The sequence below is a fragment of the Mandrillus leucophaeus genome, unplaced genomic scaffold (genome assembly GCF_000951045.1).
Source record: "Mandrillus leucophaeus isolate KB7577 unplaced genomic scaffold, Mleu.le_1.0 Scaffold25, whole genome shotgun sequence".
NCBI lineage: Eukaryota > Metazoa > Chordata > Mammalia > Primates > Cercopithecidae > Mandrillus > Mandrillus leucophaeus.
In genome coordinates, this window is record NW_012102587.1 from 607,444 (window position 1) to 630,981 (window position 23,538).

Below are 23,538 nucleotides of genomic sequence, written 5' to 3' on the forward strand. Positions count from 1 at the left end.
TTTGAGACAGGGTCTCGCTCTGTTGCCCAGGCTGGAGTGCAGTGGCCGGATCTCAGCTCACTGCAAGCTCCGCCTCCCAGGTTTATGCCATTCTCCTGCCTCAGCCTCTCGAGTAGCTGGGACTACAGGCACCCGCCATCAAGCCTGGCTAGTTTTTTATATTTTTTTAGTAGAGATGGGGTTTCGCTGTGTTAGCCAAGATGGTCTCGATCTCCTGACCTCATGATCCGCCCGTCTCGGCCTCCCAAAGTGCTGGGATTATAGGCTTGAGCCACCGTGCCCGGCCCCTTTACTTTCTTAATAAACTTGCTTTCACTTTACTCCATGGAGTCACTCCAAATTTTTTATGGTGCGAGATCCAAGAACTCTCTCTGAAGGTTTGGATCGGGACCACTTTTCAATCACAAACCCATTAAGTAATTTCTCATTATCCACCTCACTCCACCTTCCTCACTTTTCCATTGCGTATCATTCCACACTGTCTGAGTCCGTATGTCCACGTTATTTAGCTCCCACTTACAAGTAAAAACATGCAATATTTGTCTTCTTGTGTTTAACTTGTCTCACTTAAGTACCATCCGTGTTGCTGCAAAAGAGTGTCCATCGATCTTTATAAAGTTGTGTAGACAATATTGGGGAGAGGTGGAGTCACTGCTGTTATATAGGCACTGCCACCTCCCACAGGCTGTGAAGTGTGTTAGAAGGAAAGATCAAGCTGTGACATTCATGAGTACCTCACAACAAACAGTTACGCTTGTCAGCAGCTGTAGCTGCTCTAGAACCACACTTTCCTCCGGCCAAAATACCCCTCACTGAGGCATACCAGAGGATCTGATCATTTTCCTTGTTATTCATGAAGCCTTTGTTTGTAGTGGGAAGCAGGGGAGGAACTGAGAGAGGAAAATCAGGAAAGCTCAGAGAGGGAAGAAACTCAGTGGACACCTGCAGCATCCCTTGGGTTGATTTCAACACCTCTTTGGAGAAAGGGACTTTGGGACATGGAGGGAGCTGCAAAAACTTTTCAGAGAGACTCTGGCCAGGATAGTAGCTGCTTGAGGCCCTGGGTGGGGCAGGAACCATCCCTCTCCTCCACACCCACACCAGCTTTGCAGATTCCACACAATGCTGTGTCCTCCAGGAGTAGAAGTTTTACAGCATGGTTCTCAAAGTATGACCATCAGGCCAGCCCAGTAGCAGCAGCATCACCCAGGAATTTCTTAGAAATGCAAATTTCCAGGCTCCACCCCCCCGTAATTTGTGTTTTAACAAGCATTTCTGGTGATTCTGATGTTAAAATGTTCCAATTTGCCTACAAGATTTAAAGAGGCCCTCACTCTCAGGTTTCTGCAAATGCAGGATCCACACATGCATGAACCTAGAAGTCGGGGTCTCCTTAAATTTTATTCTCTAGGCTCACTCTAGTCCTGATCTTGAGACTAATGCTTTAGGAAAATCTGAAGACCACAACCTTGGCACCCAAATTGATGAGTGCTTTCCTAATGGGCCATGGCTGGTGGCCCTGAGGGGCAGGTCCTCTGAACAAGTGGGACCAAAGCCCAAGGGGAGTCACAAAGCGGACTGATTTGGGAGAGGGGATGCATGTGAAATATTCACATGGGAATCTCCTCAGAAACTACTGAGGATCACTTGCATCAGTGGGATTTGGGGAAAGACTGGCGGGGCACTTAAGCCTTTTCTCTCCCCGTGGAAACCAGAGAAGTGGCAAACCTTTAGCCAGAGGAATTAACGCGGTGAACGTCTAATTGAGCATCCACTGCATTCCAGTCATGCAACTGAACACCTGACTTATCGCACGCTCTCATTTCTCTCTCCCTCTCTCATTCAACTCTTAGCACAAAAGTAGGTTTTCTGATCCTGGCTTTGCAAAAGAGAAAACATGAACAAAAGTTTAAATAATGTGTATCACATCTAAGGCTGTGGGCGGGGTGGATTTAAACATGCCCTGCTGCCTCTCAAAGCTGCTGCCACCTGCACTGAGATTCTGAACTTTTTCCAGGTATGTCCTCTGCTTCTCCCCATCTCAGACACCTTCCTCATCAGCATCCCTGTTTTTCCCCTCCTGGTATGGCTTCATACCTTGGAGCCTGTCTCCTGTGGATGCTCTTGAACAGCATTTGCTAATCTGCCTCTCCTGTCCTGGATCTTGAACCTCACAGGACTGGACACGGCTCCTGGAATTGACTGGGAACCATCTACATGGACGTGGGGCGGAGACTCTTTGAACCTGGCTCACCTTACTCCACTCAGGCCCTGCTAGACATTGCATACCACTCTGAACGTCCCCTTATGGAAGGAATTGCATTAGGCACATGAATGTTACAAAGAATCTGACATATTGCATATTCTTGAAAATTCGATCTGGTTGAGCATGAGAAAAGAAAACAACTTTTATGTGAGGAATGCAAGTCCTTTTACTGATCAGGCCCATGAAATATTAAAAGGACACCCCAGTCATACTCAACACCCCCACTTTGCGCTGTGTACTTATTTCTTGGAACTGCTTGTTGTTAACCTAATCATGCTGCACTGGACACACTACAACCCACACCCTACAGCTTAACAATATACAGCCAATCGCTAATCAAATCTGTCACCTGTAAACCATTGAGAATTCCTGGCAGAACTTTATGTCAGTTCACTCCTTGTCCTCATATTTGCCTTTAGAAACCCAGTTGCAACAGCTGCTAATCCAAGTGTCTATTCAGGGCAACTTGAATCCGTGCTCCTGGATTGCCTCAAGCAAGCTTGGCCCAAATGAACTCTCTACTTATATTAATTTTGCGTCAGCTTTTTCCTTTTAGGTCGACAATCGGAAAATGGGGTTACACATTTAGAGACACGGACCCACAGTGACTGCCATTTCCAGATCAGTGCCTCTTTGCTAGATAGTACCAGGGACAGAATACTCACAGTGCCTGACTCTTGATCAGAACTTCGGCCCTGTGGGACCTTGAGAACACTGACATACGTCTCCAGGTCTTAGCTTTCCCCTTTTAGAAAGTGGGGATATTAGTGCCTCTGGACTCCCAGGGCTTCTAGAACCTTTACAGCATCACATCCTGCTCAGGGAGAGATGTAAGTCAGTCTCACTCTCTCGCTCAACGCCTACCTATAAGACAGAACTACAGAGGGTGAATCAACAGCTGTTCACTGAATGAAGCCTTATTGAAAGTGACTTTTCTCTGTGATAGATTAGACCAGGGGTCCTCAAGCCCTGGGCCACAAACCAGAACCAGTACTGGTCCGTGGCTTCTTAGGAACTGGAACAAACAGTAGAAGGTGAACAGCGGGTGAGCAAGCGAAGCTTCGTCTGTTCTTACAGACAATCCTCGTTGCTCACATTACTACCTAAGCTCCGCCTCTTATCAGATCAACTTCAGGATTAGATTCTCACAGAAGTACAAACCCTATTGTAAACTGTGCATGTGAAGGATCTAGGCTGCACACTCCTTATGAGAATCTAATGCCTGATGATCTGTCATTGTTTTTAATCACCTCCAGATGACACCACCTAGTTGCAGGAAAACAAGCTCAGGGCTCCCACTGACTTTAGTTGCATAATTATTATACATCACAATGTAACAATAATAGAAATCAAGTGCACAATAAATGTGCGTGCTTGAAGCACCCTAAAACCATCCCTGCCCAAGCCCCCAGTCCCTGAATGCCAAAAAGGTTGGGGACCGCTGGCTTAGACTATTGTGTTTTGCCTACTTCAAGTCAAAGAGGCTGGAAAGATGGTTATTATGAAGGACAGGGGCTTAGGGTGCAGAGATTATGAGGCTGGTGGTTTGGTCTGCAGGAGAGGGGCAGCAGCTGCAGACTGTGCCCTAGAGGTTCAGAAGGACCGTGAACAGGGCACAGTGTGGGTCAGGAATGCCTTATTCTAATTGCTGCCGCTTCCTTCCCCCATCCTGCCCATGCACTGCCAGGCACTGGAGCTGCCCAACACCAACACCTTCCTGCTTCCAGAGCTGTGCGCAAGGCCAGTTCTTCCAACTCCTTTCCTCTCAGAAGCCAGAAGATTTGGTAATTTGCCCATCCCTGAGATGCACATCGGTTAAAGTTTCTTAATCCCTGAGAAGAGACCCTTTCAGCTTTTGCTCAGGATGAAATGTCAAAGGTAGTTTGTAAACAGTGCAAACCGGGCAGCAGATGTCAGGGTCTTAGGTACCACCTCAAAAGGAAGTTGCTTAAACGAACTAAACTGGAGGGAGCCCTTGAGATTTTGGAACATTGGTGCCTCTGGTAGGAATGCTACTTTATTATTTATTTATTTATTTATTTATTTATTTATTTATTTTTGAGACGGAATCTCACTCTGTCGCCCAGGCTGGAGTGTAGTAGCACTGTCTCGGCTCATTGCAACCTCCATCTCCTGGGTTCAAGCGATTCTCCTGTCTCGGCCTCCCAAGAAGCTGAGATTAGACATGTGTCACCACGCCTGGCTGGTTTTTGTATTTTTAGTAGAGACAGGGTTTACCATATTGACCGGGCTGATCTCAAACTTCTGACCTCAGTTAATCCACCTGCCTTGGCCTCCCAAAGTCCTGGAATTACAGGCGTGAGCCACCGTGCCCGGCCGGAATGCTGCTTTAGATGTCTTTAGATTTAGATTTAGATGTCTTTAGATTTTCCCACGTGACCAGCACTAAGACTCTTTAAGTATTAGTAAGATGCCGGGTTGGGGCCAGCATAAAAGAAAAGCTGGCAGGGTGGGATCCCACTTCACTTTGAGAGAGAAAAAGAAGGGGTAGGATAACCACAAAGAGGCAGATGGAGACCTGGGTCTCTACGGCCTGTAACAAGCGATTGGAAAGGAGTCTCAGAGTAAGAAGAAATTCTCAGGCTGTCCTCTGTGGGCTTTCCAGACAGCTGTCCAGGTAAGGAAAACCACTGCCAGCCTATTCCCCTCCTCTCTCCCACCAAATAGCAAGCTCCTTGAAGGCAAAGAGTTTGTACTTAACCTGAAATCCAGTTCACACTGATTCACACATTAAAAGTGAAACACCAGATTCAGAAACCACCTGCCCTTGTAACTCCTGCCCCTCTTCAGGTAACATTAAATATGAGTTCAAGAAATAGTGACTCAAGCACAGTCCCTTGCCGCAGCTTTCCCTTCTGTTAGACACAGCGCCTGGTAAATCAAGAAAAACTTAACCATTTACCCACGAAACTAAACACAATCCCTTATTATACAATTAACGAAAGCACAATTGTATGTAATCCAATTATACAAGACTACAATTACACAAAAGTAATGAAGCGGTGTATATGGCAATGACTTTCATGCAATCAAAAATAATGAGAGCTTGCTTGATTAAAAATTAAGGTAGCATTAGAGACCCCTATTGATAAATATTCCCTGTATTGATCAACACTTTGGAAGAGGCTGCACTGGCTGATGAAGTAGGATGCTTCTCCCACGCCATTACTAAACACTATTGGTCTGGCAACCATTGCCTGCAATAACTTTTATTCTCCGAGCGCTAAACTAGCACATTTTAATGAAGCACATATTTTATTACCACTTTTTCAGCCGGTCAAATAGAAAAAAAAATAAAGCAGAAGAGACAGAAAATTTGCATGATTTGTTGATGATCCCATGCATAGCGATGTTAACGGAGAAATGTGTGGAAAGTTTCACCAAGTTATGCAGCTCATTTCAGCGTTAGCAGAGACTATGTACTGCATGGCCGATTTCTGTGCCCCTCAGTAGAGTTACCTGCTACTACTCATTATCCCTCTCCCCAACTGGGCAATCACCTGCCTAGTTGTAGGCAAGCTCTCTTCCAATCCACCTTTCTCACTTCTTCTTGAGTACTCTTTCTGCTAGGAAAAGCTAGCCACCTTCCTCCATGGTTCTCACCAAGAGCATGAAACCAAATCCCACTGGTACACAAAGTTCTTCATGACTGGTCCTGCCCCCACATCTCTGGACATATTTACACCATGTGCACCATCCACAGTGACCTACCATCCCTACTGAGCTATATATTATTTAATCTAAGACACCACTAATTGTAAGATATACCATTACTTTATATGCCACTATGAAAAATAGATATTGCCAACTCAACTATTAGAGATTTCAAATGCCAAAAAAGTATTTTGAGTTGATGAAATACTTGCAATCCATGCTTTCTCCTGCTTCTACGCCAATCTCCCTTCCCCTCTCAACCTCAGCCTAGCCTGCCAGTGTCTTCTCCTTTAAGATTCAACTCAGCACTACCTTCTGAAACCTTCTTGGACTCATTCTCTGGGGTCAGACTAAGTTGCTGCTGCTGTGTGTCTGACAAATAAGGGTGCACTTCTTGGTCATGTATCTCACTTTATTGTAATGGCTAATCTATTCCCTGATGAAACATAAGCAGAGACCCTGTCTCATCAACACACAGGCAAGCACTGAACAGACATTATTCGCCCATTCTATAAATGATATTTTGACAAGGGTGAGAAGAACTGGAAGAATGAAGGAGGTAGGCTCTGGAGAGGAAAGAAGAAGAACATGGTAAACTTTGATGTAAATTCAGAATCCATCCTCTTTGGTTTTCTGCAGTGTGTCTTTGCATTTACAAACTTCTATTATAAGGAGGGCAAGATCTCAGGGGAAATGGAGAGCTAGAGTGAGTTTTTCTGATCTCCTCTGGACCAGAGAAGCAGTGGTAGGGGCAGTAAGACCAAAAAACAGCCAAACCCAGGAGTAGTTGTGTGTTATTGGGCATTCGTGAACCTCTTTTGCAGACTTCTCAGATGGTCCAATGCTCATCTGTCTGTGTTAGAAAGGACACCCACAGCAGTGAAAAATGAAATGGTTTAGGAGAGAAGTAATTCCTTCCTCCTTTTTGCTTTAACTTCAAAGTAATCAAATGTTGTTTATGCATAAAATTTTAATCCTTTCACAAATTTGTATTTTGATTTAATTTGCATATCCCATTTGCTGCAAGTCAACATGAAGAGAGACTCAACTAATTTAAACCATTTTTCTCTGGGCCTGAAATCCTTTCAGAAATATTTTCCATTAGGCAACTCAATTATGTCTAATGTGGCTAATGTCGGTGGATTAGAATTTTGCTTAAAGAAATTCATATTTAGAACAGTGAGAATGGGAAGGGGGTGGGAGAACAGAGGAGAAGAGACAATAATTACCTGTCTTTGATGCTACACAGATCAATGTGTAAATCACTAAAATTCCCCAGGGAACCTTGCTGAACTGAAATGAGGTCCTTGGGCTGGTTATCAATAAAGATGAGCCTCATGCAGCCTTGGAAAGCCTTAATGGGATTTAAACATTGGGAATCGGTGAGATTGTCGGGGCACCCTGTGGGACAGAGAAAAAAGATGAAGAAAAATGCTGAAATGATCCGTCATTGCTTTGGCGACCTATTGATGGAAGACCTTGAGGTCTAATTATTTTGGTGCTTTCTCATTCACATCAGTGCACACCCTTTTTGTTGTAAATCCTAGCATTCTCAGGGAGGGGACAGAATTGGTACAAAACAGGGCATACTCCATCACTGTAGAGAAAATAATAAGTATGGCAAAGGGAATATCAATACTGTAACAGGTGTCTCCTTCTTACTTTTTTTTTTTCCTTGGGGTAAGCTATTTTCTATTCTTTCATATGGCATCCTTCACTCATCCCAAGGAAGAAACGTATTATAGCTACTTCAGAATTTTGGTTCTGTCTTGAAATACATATCTTTTCTGAATTACGCTTTCAAAGGAAATTATGCTTTGGGTAGGGATGGTTGGGTAGGGATGGCAGCAGAGGAATTGTCCGGTTAATTGTTAGCATTAACAGGCTTAGTTCCTGAGAAAGGTACACACAGGAGCGCAACTGGAATTTTGACGTGATGTGCAAAGCAAAATCAGACATTTTGCTGGTTTTAGAAGGAACTAAGGGTTTAAATGCATGTCATTTTAGGGCTGTAATAGCATATGGGAAAGGTTAACACTATACCTTTTTAAAGGGTGTTCTTAAAAAAAAATTACACTGATTTAGTGTAGCTTGCAACCAGGGCATATCTAATTCTCATTAAGATGGGTATAGAGCCTTTCAGGGATATGAGTGCTTGTGCTCCTTACAAACTCCATCCCAATGGCTTTAATAGGTTCAGAGCATATGGGAATGCAAGCTTGAAACCATGGTAATAACCCATAAATAACTGGGAATTATTTCAGCCATCTTTAATAGACAGTCACTGCTGGGCTGAAGCCCAGCAGCTGGTTAACAGCTCACAGGCACACTATAAAACGAAGAGAGATGCTACAATTTCTAATTGAAGCTGTAGAGAGAATTTATGTAAGTTGACTATTATTACTGAAACTCATTTTTCACCTTCCTTAAGTTTACAGTCTACGTGTGGGGCGTTTGTTTAAACACTGTTCAAATCACTGATAAATCTTCACGTTCTAAACCCAGGGTCCCTTAAAACTTGCCACTAAGAACAGTCCTTCAACTGAGGCAGGACAGCCATTTTGTCTCTGAGGCATGTCAGATGCTTATTGTATCAGGATTAGTAACAAACATTTCCCTCAGGAATAAATTCAAGATAGCGTTTTTCCCTCTGATGCTGAAATATTGCGTAAGATGCACAATTATTCGGTCTGTGAGGTTATCTTTGTGGACCCCAACACCCTTGTTCTACGATCTTTATAATACATTTGTTCCAATCTCTGTTTTCACTGGTGGGCTGTGGGAACACAGATCTGGATTTGAATTCATGAGCTCTATGGCGTTGCACAAATTCTTTCATCTCAGCAAACACCAGTTTTATTATCTATTACGTGGGGGTATTATGTACTGCACAAGGTTTCTGCATAAATTAAATGAGGTAAGTCATAAAACTTTTGCAGAGACTGGACGTGTATTCCCTTCCTAAAGGAATTTGTTAAGCCATGCACAGGGGGAGGAGATTTGAGGTAAAGGTCACAGGCCCTTCCTCACCCTAAAATCAAGCCACAAAGATATTGCTTCCCTCCTAGGAGATGTTGAGATATACACTGCACCTGTGCAAAATCCCTTTTGCATTTTAAAGCTTTAACCACATTCCATTGGTATGAGAGAAGTGACCTGTAAATTCTGTTTAAGAGACTATGCATAATTTTATACAATACTTCTCTTCAATTTACTAATAGGAAAAGAATAAGGAAACTGTAGACCAGACCCTGACTTATATCTAAAGGAGGTGGAGCCAGTTTCCCCATCCCCTGCCATGTGGCACACTCTGTGCTATACGTTTAAACTTTGGTTGTACTTAACTTTTCCTGAAATTTTGGAGGTGAACTTATTTCCCCATGTTTCAGATTAGGAAGTTTAGGGACTATAAGTACCTTTCTCAAGGTCAGACAGCTATTGAGGTTACATCATTTTCAGAGATTGTTTCTATAATACAAACAACTAACTATGAAACTAGATATTAATTTTTATTGAAAAATACTTTTGAAAGACTAAATACATACATATATATGCATTTATAAAAATTCAGTAGATGCCTAATTATATGTTTTTCTTCCCCATCAGCTTGCCCTTGTGTTTCTGTCATTGGAAAGGTTCCCAGGATTCACTTAACATCAGAGAAGGCAGAATCTGAACAATCTGAACTGGCTTCCACACGTGGAGTTACAAGTTCATGGGCCTCCTAGTTCCACCTCATTCCTGGCTCTCTGTGGGCATGATCTCTAGGAATGTGGGGAAGGAGGGGACAGGGGACTAAGAGAGGAAAGTGGCAGGGGAGGGACCCAGGTGCTGAGCATGCTGGTTGTGCCTTTCCACCTGGATTTTGCCTCTTGCAGGTACTGCTGACTCTTGATACACTTTCTCCAAGTTTCGAACTGAGTTTCTCCTTTCCCATGTGATCACAGGGCTTGGCATGGCTACAAAAATCTCCTTTGGATGTGTTATATAACACCAGCTCTTGTAGCTAAAGTTCTTTTCTTCCTCAGCACTGACCTAGATAATTTATATTTGCACACAGCTGTGAGAGATTTTGCTTCTCACTATTTTGAGATTGAGGATGTGTGTGTGTATGTTGGGCAGGGGGGATAATTGTCTAATTGAGCAAGCCAGAACCACCATAGCGAAATAATTGCCCACTTCATTTTCCCTCCCTTGTTTATTTTCCCTCTTAAAGGCTGGAGAATTTACCTCCAAAGTAGTAGCTATTTCCAGAATAAATCTGCACCCAAGTGCTGTCAGGAGCTGGGGGTGCTGCTTCATTATCCAGAGTGAGTGTGATGCGGTTCCTCCTGGCGTTGATGCTAACTGAGTGCCACAAGCCATCATTCAAGTTGCTGCCTGCAAGAGAAACAAGAGAGCAAGCCTAGAGATGATGGGTCCGGAAGGCCTGGAGAAAGGGGGTTCATTTCCCAGCCTGCTGCCGTCCATGCCCTTCTCAGAGCAAACCCACTCCTCACTCGGCTGGATACAAGCCCTTGGAAGGTTCATAAAAAGCATTGTTCTTCCTCTTTGTACCACTTCATTCTAATCCCTTTCTTTTTGAAAAAAGATGGCTAAACTGCTTCTGATATGTTTTGTTTAAAAACAAAAGGGAAAAATACAAAATGTTGTACATACCACAACCAAAGTTATGTCACATATTCTGATCTGTTGTTGTATAAATGCAGAGGAAAAAAACAGAAAAATAAAAGAACTCAAAATATTACCAGCAATTTTATCTGAGTGGTAGAGTTATGGGCAATTTTAGTTTTCTCACACTTTCCTACAAACAATTTTAGGAAAAAGTGAGCTATTTTTAAAGTAGATGAGGAAAGCTGGATTCCAATGATGTACCAGGCAGAGGCAGCCTGCTGTTGGAGAGAGGTAACATACTAATCCAATTGCAGCATTTTTCATTCTAAATTAGGTGACATTGTCTAAGTTACTCACCTTCATTAAGCTCTGATTTTATCATCTGTAAATATTATAATTCCTGCCCCTTATCACTGTCAAAGGGATCGAATGAAATGAGGCATGACTGTCTCTAAAGGCACTGGAAGAAAGGTGGGTGGTTTTGTAAAGTTCTTTTCTCTCCTATTCCATTGCTCCAGCTGTCTTTGGTGTACCCTGTGCTGCTGACCCACTTTACTGAGAAAACTGTATTGGGAACTAGTCATGAGGTTTCAACTATTTCCTTTAAAGAGTTTATCATCTATGAAGACTCTGTGTCCTGTTGGTGCAAAGTGCTTGCTGAAGAAAATAAAGGCATATTAACTGATTGGTTACAAAGACTTTGTGTGGCAAGAGCACATAGCCACACAATTCTAAATTCTAAACAGTCATTTATTGTGCCCTGTTACACGTTGAGTTGTCTTTCCTCTCATTGTGTCAGTTTCCTCACTTGCAAAGAGGACAATGACTGTACTTAACAGGCCATTGTGGGGATAACACCAGTTAGTCCAGCAGCTAATGCAGAATAGTTCATTTCAATCATACGTTGGCAGTCATGTTAGCTTAAAAAATGAACAGAGCGACAAATACGAAATGGTCTTCGGCATTAGAGGGTATGGATATTAACATCACATGATCTCTACCCTAGGGTAGTCCATTGTTAAGAGGCAGAGAGATATGCAAGGAAGATTAAAATAACGTCTTTTGAGTTCAGGCTAGTGGGGTAGACAGAGAAGTAAGCAAACAACACCACCTTTTGCAATTCTGGGTGGAACAGCAACATATGAGCAGAGAAGAAAGAAAGTCTAACTAACTCCATGAGAGGATCCCAAGAATGTTTCACAGAAGTGGGTGACAGTTAAGGGGAGTTGTGGAAAATGAGCAAGAGTTTGTGATTCTGGGAGCAAGGGTTCCAGGAGACACAGAGCCTGTATAAAGAAACAAAGGTCTGGACTGAGAAGCAGGAGATGCCAATATGAAGGGAGCTGGAAAGAGGATCCAATCTCCCAGGGGTCTCACGTGCCAGGCTCAGGAGGACTTTAAACAATATCCTTTGACAAATGATTCTGAAGAGCACTTTTCCCAAACCAATTCCATCAGCATCCCTGGGCATGGGCCCTAAGCATCTACATTTTTTAAAAAGCTCCTTGGGTGGTTCTAATGTGCAGCCAAAGATGAAAATTACAGCTTTAGCACATGGGAGTCCATGAGGGCTCTCTAGGATGGTAATATCAGGGTTGGAGATGTTTATTCAAAGAATCAGCTAGCACAAGAGCCAATGGTAGCAGCTGGGAGGGGTCAAGGCTGGAGGCAGAACTCACAGGTCCTATTGCTTGCAGAGTCCCCGGAGGCAGAATGAGAGGATCTCACCTGAAGTAGCAGCAGTGAAAATGCAAAGCAAGTGATGGATTTAGAGCTATTTCTGCAGGTAAAACAGACCTGCCTTGGTAGAGTCTACTGGAGCAGCCCCAAAGCAGCCAGCTGGGAAGAAAACACTGAGGATCACCACAGAGGTGTGGCAGCCCCTCAGAGTGGCAAGTGAAGAGCTGGTGCCCCTGAGCTCCCAGATGGCTGGTGCCCTTGAGCTCCCAGGCTGCCCTGGGAGAAGCACAGCACCAGGCTTGGAGCCCAGCTGTATTTGCACCTGGGCAGCTGTGACCCATCTGCTTAGAGCATCCCAGATATAGGACACCCGATGTGTTTTCTGCCAGATCTCTCAAAGTTAGTCTCCACTTCAACCCTGAACATCTGCTTGGGGTGAAGAAGAGAACCCAGAGGCTTCTCAGCCTGGTGGTCCCACTTCCTCCCAAAGGCAGTTGTCCTCAGACAAGACCAGGGTTTGGGTCCTGAACACAGGGATTCTGCTAATGAGACAGAGAATCTGTCAGGTGTTTCTTGGTGATGAACATTTGACTTCTTTCAGGGTTATTTGGGGAAGACAGTCAATTGTAAGTCCTTTTTAAACATGTTCATTTGCATACTCATTTGAATACATCCGCATAACATATGGGACTGTATCTGCAGGTAGACTCTAGACTGGAAGGGCGTTAGTAACTAGTTCAGAATAAAAGTTCTAAATACTCCCTAAAGGCCAAGCACCCTGCTAGGCATCAGGGCTACAGTAGAGAAGAATGTATTTATAGAGGCCACAGTGAGTGTCCCCTCCAATTAGTTATCTATCATCTATTCATGTTACAGAAGGCACTGGCCTGAGAGGAGAGGTCTGCTCAATGGGTGTCTGTAGGATCATCTGTTCTGATTGTGGGTCTTGTCCTCTCCCCACATCGCCATCCATTTCTCTCTTTCAAGTTTTTACATAATGAGGGTTTGCTTGGTTGGTTGTTTTCTTCTTCTTCTTCTTCTTCTTTTTTTTTTTTTGGTTTGCCTTTTCTTTCATTTGGCCTTTTTCTACATGGTCCCCAGTCCCTGCAGGGGGAGCCTGGGTGAAAAGTTTAGCTCTGCGGAGGAAAATTATTAGAACAATAGTTCTCGATGCAGGTATTGCCTGGGGAGCTTTTGAAAATACAGAACCTGGGGATCACTCCAGGTTAATTAAGTCAGATTTCTGGGGATTATCCCAGGACTTGGAGTTACATTATGCAGCCAGGGTCGGGAGCCATGTCATTGGAGGTGTCAGAAGAGAAAGGAAAGAAGCTGAGAAATTGGAACTAGCCCAGGAGAGCTGCTCGGGCACGGGTTCCAAGGTAAGTGAAGTGGTACATCCCCAGCTAAAAATCTCTACTTTCAACTGGTCCTCGTTTTCACTTCATTCTGTTAATAGATCCAAAATAATATCCCTAGAGACTCTCCGACATTTTGTTATTAAGAATACTCTCTTAAAGGTAAAAGTGGAAGTGCTATTAATCATTCAACAATTAGGAAGAAATCACCTTATCCGACTGCTTTTTTCCCAAACCTCCTTGAGATAAATAGCTTTGAAAGAATAGACATGTCCAATGAGGAGAACAGGAAAGCAACACCTTTTAGGCCAAGAATGTCTTGATGGGGGCAAAAGAAATGCTCTTAGGGGAGAAGAGCAGGATATTGAGGGCCAATATGGGGCACTAAGCACCCCCATGATTTAGGAACTGAGGCCTAAAAGATGGGATTTGGGTTCCAGAAACAGATGAGGACAAACATACAATTTCTGAACTTTAAAGACAGGTCGGGTATTATTTGCCATCTCCCAGACTAATAAAGGATAAAAACTGATTATACTCAATCTCAATGAGAATAGAGGGAAATAGTCAATTTTATATGTTGTTTTCAGCCACCTAAATTTGCACATTCTTTCTGGGAGACAATACACCAGTAAGCATCAAAAATCCCAAGAATGTCATACCTCATTTCCTGTGAATTTTATTCTGAAGAATTATTTCTAAAATAGTAACAGAGCTGTAGCCAAGATTTATGGTGAAGATAGTTCATGACACCATTATTTACAATAGCAAAAATTCACTGCTACCCCTATTTCCAATAGTAGCAGACTAGGTAAAGCAAACATGGTTTATTCCTAATATGGTATATAACGTAGTCAATAAACATCACAATGTCCAAGAATGCTACTGATATCTTGATAAGAGAGAAGTTCTTAATAAATAGTACGTGCTGCATGATTCCCATTTTGTTAAAAACTAACACCAAGAAAAACACTGCAATAATGTAGACTGACAGAATCACAGATTATTTTTGTTTTTTTTTTCTTTTATGTTATACCGGAATTTTCAATGTTTTTTAATGTACATTTTTTATAATCTTAAAAAACCTGACAAACTGTTCAAACTGAAATAAAAGACAGAAAACTTTTTTGTCCTCTTCACTTTTGTTCTCATGGCTTCTCTTAGGCGCTGGAATTCAGCCTAGGGCATCAGTATAAAGGGTTCCTTATAGAGAGAGAGAGTTAAATAGGCTGCCCTGTGCTTTCCTAGGAATCAAATAAAGACTTGGAAGATTTTCTCCATAGAGAAAAAAAGAATGACAGTTTTCATCCTTGCTACTGAACTTGCAAATGAACCTTTGAAATACCCCAATTGTAAAAATAGCTAATAATACATCACACTACCAGTAACAAATGCCTACAATGTGCCAGGCACTTTAAATAATATAATTCCTAATTCTTACAATAGTCCTGGAGGTCAAGTTGATTGCCCTCATGTAATAGATGTAACAGAGAAAAGTGGAGAGGCTGCCCAGGGCCCCATGGCTGCTCAGAGGCAGAGCCAGCGTTCAAAGGGAAGTGTGGGTACTGGGGCTGAGCTCCTTTTGCTCATCATGCTGGCAACTCCAGCCAGCCCTGCCCTGCTCCTGCCATCTCTTTGATGACCAAAAAGCTCTGCAAAGTTTTATGTTCTGCTACTGAATTCTACTTTGCTTTTATTTTTATTTTATTTTTTTGGTAACAGATTTATTGAGGTAAAATTCACATACCATATATGTCATCTAAAGTGTGAAACCCAGTGGTTTTTAATAGATTCAGTTATACAATCACTACAATCAATTTTTAAAACATGTCATCATCCCCTAAATATACTCTGTAACCTTGATATACTGTCCCCCAATCCCCTTATCCCTGCACCTCCAGCCCTGGTCAACCACCACTAATCTACCTTTGGGACTCTATGGATTTGCCTATTCTGGGCACTTGATATAAATAAAATTATACATTATGCTCTATTTTCTGACTGGTATTTTTTCCTTAGCATTATGTTTCTAAGATTCATCCATGTAGCACAAATCAGTATTTTTTTTTTTTTTTTTTTTTTTTTTCACTGTGCTGTCCAGACTGGAGTATAGTGGCTGATCTCGGCTCACTGCAACTTCAGCCTCCCAGGTTGAAGCGATTCTCCTGGCTCAGCCTCCTGAGTAGCTGGGATTACAGGCACCTAACACCATGCCCGGGTAATTTTTTTGTATTTTTAGTAGAGACGGGGTTTCATCATGTTGGCCAGGCTGGTCTTGAACTCCTGACCTCAAGTGATCCACCTGCCTCAGCCTCCCAAAGTGCTAGAATTACAGGCGTGAGTAGGTGTCTTGTGGTATGCCTGTTGTGTTGGATGTGCAGCAGCACTCCTGCTCACTAGATGGTAATAACAATCCCCCATCACCATCACAACCCTCCATCATCACACCACAACCTTCCACTACCAACATCACCACCCTCCATCACCAACACCACAACCCCTCTTCACCAATACCACAACCCTCTATCACCAACACTACAACCCTCCATCATCAACACCACAACCCCTCTTCACCAACACCACAACCCTCCATCACTAACACCACAAGCCCCCATCACCAACACCACAATCCTCCATCACCAACACCACAACCCCCATCACCACCCAACCCTCCTTCACCAACATCACAACTCTCCATCACCAACACTACAACCCTCCATCATCAACACCACAGCCCTCCATCACCAACACCACAAAGAACGATCATCAAAACCACAACTCTCCATTACCAACACCACAACCTCCCATGAGCAACAGCACAAGCTTCCATTACCAACACCACAACCTCCCATCACCAACACCACAACCCCACAACCCCTCTTTACCAACATCATAATCCTCCATCACCAACACTACAACCCTCCATCATCAACACCACAACCCTCCATCATCAACATCACAACCCTCTGACACCACCAAAACCCTCCATCACCAACACCACAACCCTCATCACCACCACAACACCTCATCACTAACATCAATCTCCCATCAACAATACCACAACCTCCATCACCAACACCACAACCCTCCACCACCAACACCACAACATTCCATCACCAATACCACAACACTCCATCACCAATGCCAAAACCTTCCATCATCAATGCCACAACCTTCCATTACCAACATCACAATCCCATCACCAACACCACAAATCCCCATCACCAACAGCACATTTTTTCACCATTTGGGGGACAGGTGGGCTAAAAGGTGAGTTTGGTGGGAATGGAAATCTTCCCTTGGCTCAGAGCCGTTGAGTTAAAAAAATATTTTTGAGGTTGCAGAGCCTTGACATACTCTTCTACTCTGGCTCTCAATTGTACCTCTCTCTCTCTGTCTCTCTAACCCCACCAATTCCTCCATAAAATTTCTAACAGATCTTTGCATTTCAATGGTCACCATATTTTAACATCTTTTTTATGTTTCGAAGACAAAATGAAAAGCAAGATCACAATTAATGTTGCAAGGTGTCAATGAACCTTTGTAACCAAGTGACTGTTCAGGGCCTGTAAGTGTCAGCCGTGACTACCCTAGGCCATTACAGCCACACACAAGAGCAAAAAGGTAGCCCAGGCCAAATCATAGTCCCCAAAGACTGTTTCTAACCCTGGAGATAACTTGTTACAGATTTCCTTGATAGCTTTATTCACCTGCTATTCCTTGCTCAAGTGCCTGCCGCTTACAATTTCCAGAAATTTAGAGAGATTTCTTAATTTCTCTAAACCTATTACATCATCTGTAAAACAGAAACAAATTGATTGGCTTGACTTGAAAGTTTCTAGGCTTTATCATCCCCAGAAAACTCGATTCAACAGTCTTTCTATGTCCTCTCACACATGCTGTTATTTAACAATTCGAAGGTAGCTGTCAACTTTTGCTGACTATCTCACAGTCAACTTTTGTGAGAATAAAGTGGGCAATATATGAATAATTGAATAAGGAAGTCTAAAAATGTCAGTTACATAGTAGAAGAGTATACTACTGTTACTAGTACCATTATGCTACAATTTAGAGCCTGAGTTATGTTTTCCTGGCACACTGTTTATCCATCAATTATCAAATTCTCTTAACTTTTTCCTACATATGGTAGATTGAATTCACATATGCCTTCAAATTCCCTCTCCTACTTTTGTTCTACTCCTTATCCCTGAAGCTGGGAATTTCTTTAATGATGCCCTTCTTTTCCCAGTCCTCTGTCTCTTTCTGATAGAGGACACCTTGCTAGATTCAACTATCTAAACTGCAAGGTTATCATCGACCTCACAGCAAATACTCCGCCACTGGGTCATGGAGCTCAGAGAATGAAAATCACACTGGACAGTCTATTGTTTCTGTAACCAAGTCTCCCTCTGTCCTTTCAGGCTATTTTCCAAAATCCTTACAAGAATTCTCTACTCCAGCTAGATCATGTGTTCATTATGCTCTAAGTAAACATAGTTAGTGAACTGGGGCTTCCACACCCAGCCTCTGCTCCACCTCTATGCTATCCTTACGATTTCCTCCTTTCAAAATCCATCCCCCAATCTTCCAAGGCCAAGTTTTTGTGTCAGCAAATTCTTTCCTAAACTGTACAGACAGAGAACATATGTTTTATTACTTTCTATCACAGCCACCTACCACAGTGCAGGGCATATAAAATGTGCTGAATGATTGATTGATTGAATACATGAATAAGTTAATAAATCCAGAAATGAATGAAGCAGGCTTTCCTTGACTAGACTAGTGCGTGGTGAATTCTCTTTCTAAATTCCTGTAGCATCTGCAGTCGGATCTATTTATTTAGTTCATAATATTTACCACCTTGTGGTATTAATTAACAATCCGTCCATGTAAGTTTTCACTTCCCAGTGGGATGACAGGTACCTGGGGGTCAGAGTCTGAGTCATGTTTTAGGACCCCCCTACCAGCCCCAGTATCAGCAGAGCAGCATTCTGCCCTCTCCAAATGCTAATTGATGGATTGAGCATCAGACCAACTGAATCTCCACTGCCAAGTGTCAGCAGCAGGCCCTCTCGTGAGCATTGGCCATAAATCACGGTTAAACCTTTCCTAGTCATTAATGCCTGGCTCATATTTCAAGGTAACCTGGATCCTGAAAACCCTTGATTGGTGCATAAAGGGAAAACATCTTGTTTTGCCATCCGTTAGGGTCTGTTAGGAAGTCACAATACATTTGTGGTTGATGGTGAAGGTGTGGTTTCCTTAGCAGACTTGAATGCTGAGATCAAACATCCACATGCTAAACATTAAGCTAAACTCAACAGAATTATTTCCTTATTTTCTCCAAGATACAGCACAAACTCTGGGGTCCCTGACCAAAACGTTGCTTCATCTTTTGCCCTCTGGGCCCCAGGCATCTAAGCTTCTATAGTCTTACACCTCCAGTTCTTGTTCTATTTCTCATCTCTTATTAGAGCATCCGATCCTTCCCTCCTTATTTGGCCAAATTCTATTTATTCTTCAGAACCGAGCTGTGACATTTCCACCTCTAGAAAGCCTTCCCTTTCTCCCCTGTCCTGTTGTCTCTTCCCTGTGCTTCCCTGTGCATTATTCATTAATGCCTCTTTACTGTCTCTTCCAACCATGCCTATGAGCTCCTGGTGGGCAGTGCCCCCCTCCCAGGTTCAACCACAGCACTCAGTGCAGAGTAGATACTCCAAAAGTTTCCTAAAGCCAATGGGAGGAACCTAAGTTATATGAGAGAATTGTCAAAGTAAAAATTATAAAAGACAAAGGGAAGTGATAGCAGGTTTGACAAGGTTAATCTGCTATGATAAAAAAAAAAAAATCTAGCTCCTGCAATTCCCTTTTGAGAGATAGAGAAAAAACAGTGAGTTAAGAAATACAATGTTTCCATTGTCATTAATCAAAACTTAAAAAGCTGAAGATGCCCAAGAAATCACTACCTTGGTAAACATTTCCAACCTTTGCTTGGTATCTTAAAGTTCAGGCAATTGCATTGCTCAGTTTTCCATAACACGAAATACTTCATCATGTTATTATCTTCTGAAACTCGAACTCTGTGCTCAACCAGACAGCTTGTTGTGACAATCGTAGCCGTGTGGCTATCCATGTTTTTGCCCTTGCTAATGGGATTTTCTCATTAACATTATCTTAGCTCAAATACTGAGGCATTAATGACAACTTAATTGAAGCAGAGGATGAAGCTTGCGGCCTCGTCATGTTTACTTGATGTGCAGGTGGTGGCTAGCTACAAATGGCTTATACGAGAAAGGACAGTATTTGGGGAGCAGCTCTGTTAATTGCAGGGCTATAGCCTATAACCACCCAGCTGCCAACATTCCACACAGTACTTCCATCCTGCATGATGCAACTCTCCAGGCCGTCTCCCTACCCCTGGGAGCTCCCTTGCCCTTTATCTAATTAGTACTCCCCTGAGTATAGCTCTTTCCTGGGTTTGACACATTATGCAGAATATAATTGTTGTAACAGGAATGTTTGTTAAAAATCACTACCAACTCTTCTTTCCTTGTTAAAATTCTATCTTTCGGAAATGTTTTAGAGGTCAACTCCACTAGTTTATTCATGCATGTAGCAAATAGTTATGGAAGACGTGTGGTAAGCAAGGTGTTGGACCAAGGCTTGGGCAAATAATGTACTTGTTTCCATGGTTGCTTACATTCTAGTGATGAGAAGTCACATTGGACAACAATTAAATAGACACATTAATATACAGTGCATGAGCTGAATCATGTCCCTGCAAAATGCATATGTTAAAGTCCCAACACCTAGTACCTAAAAACACAATTGTATTTGGAGACAGGATCTTTAAAAAGGTAATGATGGTAAAATAAGTTTCCATATGTTTGGTGTCCTTATGAGCAGAAGGTATTTGAATACAGACATGCACAGAGAAAAGACCATGTGAAGACAGAAAAAAGATAACCATCTGCCAGCAAACAGAGAGGCCCTCAGAAGAAATCAATCCTGCCAACATCTGGATCCTGGATTTGTAGCCTCCAAAACTATGAGAAAATATATTTCTGTTGTTTAAGACATTTAGTCCGTGATATTTTCTTATAGCAGCCTGAGCAGATGAATATATACATATAAATACTTAGGGCAAACGTTACAAAGAGAAAAAAAAACAAAGAAACAAGGAACCTAGCCTGCTTTGAAAAGGTTTCTTGAGAAAATATCAATTGAGATTAAATTCTGAAAGCTAACGGGGTCGTGTTGACCATAGCTACAGGATGACACATTTTATTTAATGTAAATGTAGTCAGTGCTCAATAATCATCAAATAAACATTCATTATGGCTGTTGATCCGGGAATGTCATCATATTTTGAGGTAGAGAAAGAATAAGCAAGTCACAGAAGTCTACTGGCTATAGAAAATTAACTGATAGAAAGGATGGCTTAAATGCTTTTTACGGGTATTTTTGGTGTTTGTTTTGTTTTGTTTTGCTTGGAACACCTTCTCTCTAACTAGTACTGTTCAAGGAATTATCAAAAGAGTGAAACATTATAAGGTGGTTGAGGAAATATGATAAACACTATTGCTTGCTCCGAGGAATTAAATGGAATGAGCTGAGATGGCATTTTCAATAAGCCATTTGACTTGACTATAGACACTACTTCATGGTATTTTCTTGATTTCTGGCTCTTTGCTGGCCATGTTGCCTTTTGTCCAAAGATTTTGTCTGTCCCAAGTGATCAGCTTTCACCTTTTGCTTTTTCAGTTAATAACGAGCAAGTGGTGCCAGCTGCCAGGGTCAGATCTCTTAGTTTGGATTCTCCCCCCTGCCCTTCTAGATTTAATTTGATTGTGCCAAAACCATGTCTTTAAAATGTAGACTCACTCCTTAATCCTGAAAATCCCAGTCTGAGTTTGATGCCTCTGGTGACAACAAGGCAGTACACTGCGCATCTGGGAAGCTCTGGGGAGAAGATGCTTTAATGGAATCCGAAGGGGACTCTCTGCCTGCCTCACTGCTGCTTGCTTTGCCTTCTGAAGAGATGTTCACATATACCAACTGTTAGCTGTAAGAAAGCCAGTTCCATAGCCAAAGACCCTTGCTGTGTCTCTGCCTGGATTTCTCTCTGCAGGAAATAGCTTCGGTACCTACAACTAATATTGCTCCTCTACTAACATAGTTTGAAGGCCTAATATATTTTGTTAACCCTCCTACCAACATAGGCAAACACACACACACACACACACATACACACACACACACACACACACACACACAGAGTAGTCTACCGTGATTTAAGGAAGGTTGCAAAAAAAACCCCTATTCGGGTTTGGATATTTGTCTTCTAATTCTCAACAGGTTGTGAAGAGTCATAGCATAACCTTTTTAAGACCAGGCAAGCAACTCATCCACAAAATCTATGGTATCAAAAAGAGGCTACGTTTACTTTTCTGACTCCACAAAGTGCACCGGAGTTTTGGGAGTTGGGAAGCATGACCTCTGGCAAGGGGCTTGGCCCTAGGTACTCCCAATCAATCAGGACCACTTACGCCAGTTTCAAAAGAAGAGCCTTGGGTTGATGATTTCTTCGAAGACAATAAAGGGTGGGGTTGACCTACTGTTTTCTTTCAAGAAATCATGATTAGTGCTGGAGGGAGCATCCATGATTCTAGACTGATCCTCTCCTTCAGCAAATGAGGACAGCGAGGCTAACAGAGCAAGACTTACTCATGTCCTACATCTGATTAGAGCACAAGTAGGCTGGAGCACAACCACTAAAGACTGAGTTCAAGCTCTTTGCCCAGAATGTCTGACATTTTGAGAAGCACTACAAAAAACGAAAACAAACAAACCAACAAAAACGTAAGCTAAAACTCCATGCCTGTTTCTTTCGATTTTCCTTGCCTTGTATTTTCCCATCAGAAAAATTAAAATAACATTGAAATGTCAAATCCCTTTCAAATAATTAGAGTGGTGCCAGTTTTCTCTTAAGATTGCTTACCATTTCACATGACATTCAAAACATTCTGCCCTATTCCTCCTAAGAAAACAAACCAGGTGGTCTCCTTTACCTTTATAAAATGTCCTATTTTCTTAGTAATTCAGATTGTTTTGAAAAATACTAAACTCCATTCTAAGCACCTCCATAAAAGCCTTTAAAACGGCAGCCACATCCTTCATTAAAAAATAGAGTGTGACATCTATTGCTCAATGAAAGGGTGTGGAGTTTGAGAGAGCCTCATGACCACATGACCATGTGAGAAGTCCCCATGGCACCTGGTACCTTATGAAAAGTAAAAAAGAACCGGGAGCTTAAAATATATAAATTAGGTTATGCAGGTAGTTGATCATTCATTGGAGAATTGCCTAAATGGATTTTGTGGTAAGGTTCACAGTCCAGCAAGACTGCTAGAAGGTGTTCTCTGCTCCAGTGAAGCTCATGACTCTCCACATGGATCAGATCTTTCAGTTCGAATTCTGAGAGATCTAATCTTGATTGATGGGGCACAGGGGAAATTAGAATGGGAAAGCCTGCACAAAGCAGGACAATGTCCTTAGAAGCAGATAGGCCCTTACTGAGGTAGACCTCATGTCACTTGGCAGCCTTCATCCTTCAGTGATAATGCTTTTAAGGAATCAGTACTGAGCACCAAAAAAAAGTCTGAAGAAAGTATGACCTATTTTCGCAATGAATGTTGGTGTGTGTGTGTGTGTTGATACATGGATATATATATGGGATATACATATGGATATATATGGGATATACATATGGATATATGGGATATACATATGGGATATATATATAGAGATATACATATGGGATATATATATGGAGATATACATGGGATATATATATGGAGATATATATATGGGATATATATATGGAGATATATATATGGGATACATATATGGAGATATATATATGGGATATATATATGGAGATAT

At 42.2% G+C, this 23,538-nt stretch overlaps 1 protein-coding gene across 1 annotated transcript in view; it reads right to left on the reverse strand.

Annotated features, from left to right (window-relative positions):
• The window catches only part of CNTNAP5 (contactin associated protein-like 5), a 951,880-nt gene that overhangs the window by 406,401 nt on the left and 521,941 nt on the right, over positions 1-23,538 (reverse strand). Inside the window, exons 9-10 of the mRNA XM_011983413.1 lie at positions 10,172-10,321; positions 7,171-7,342 (exon numbers count right to left, since the gene is read on the reverse strand). Of these exons, the coding sequence (XP_011838803.1) occupies positions 7,171-7,342; positions 10,172-10,321 (322 nt within the window). The remainder of the gene's footprint in view (positions 1-7,170; positions 7,343-10,171; positions 10,322-23,538) is intronic.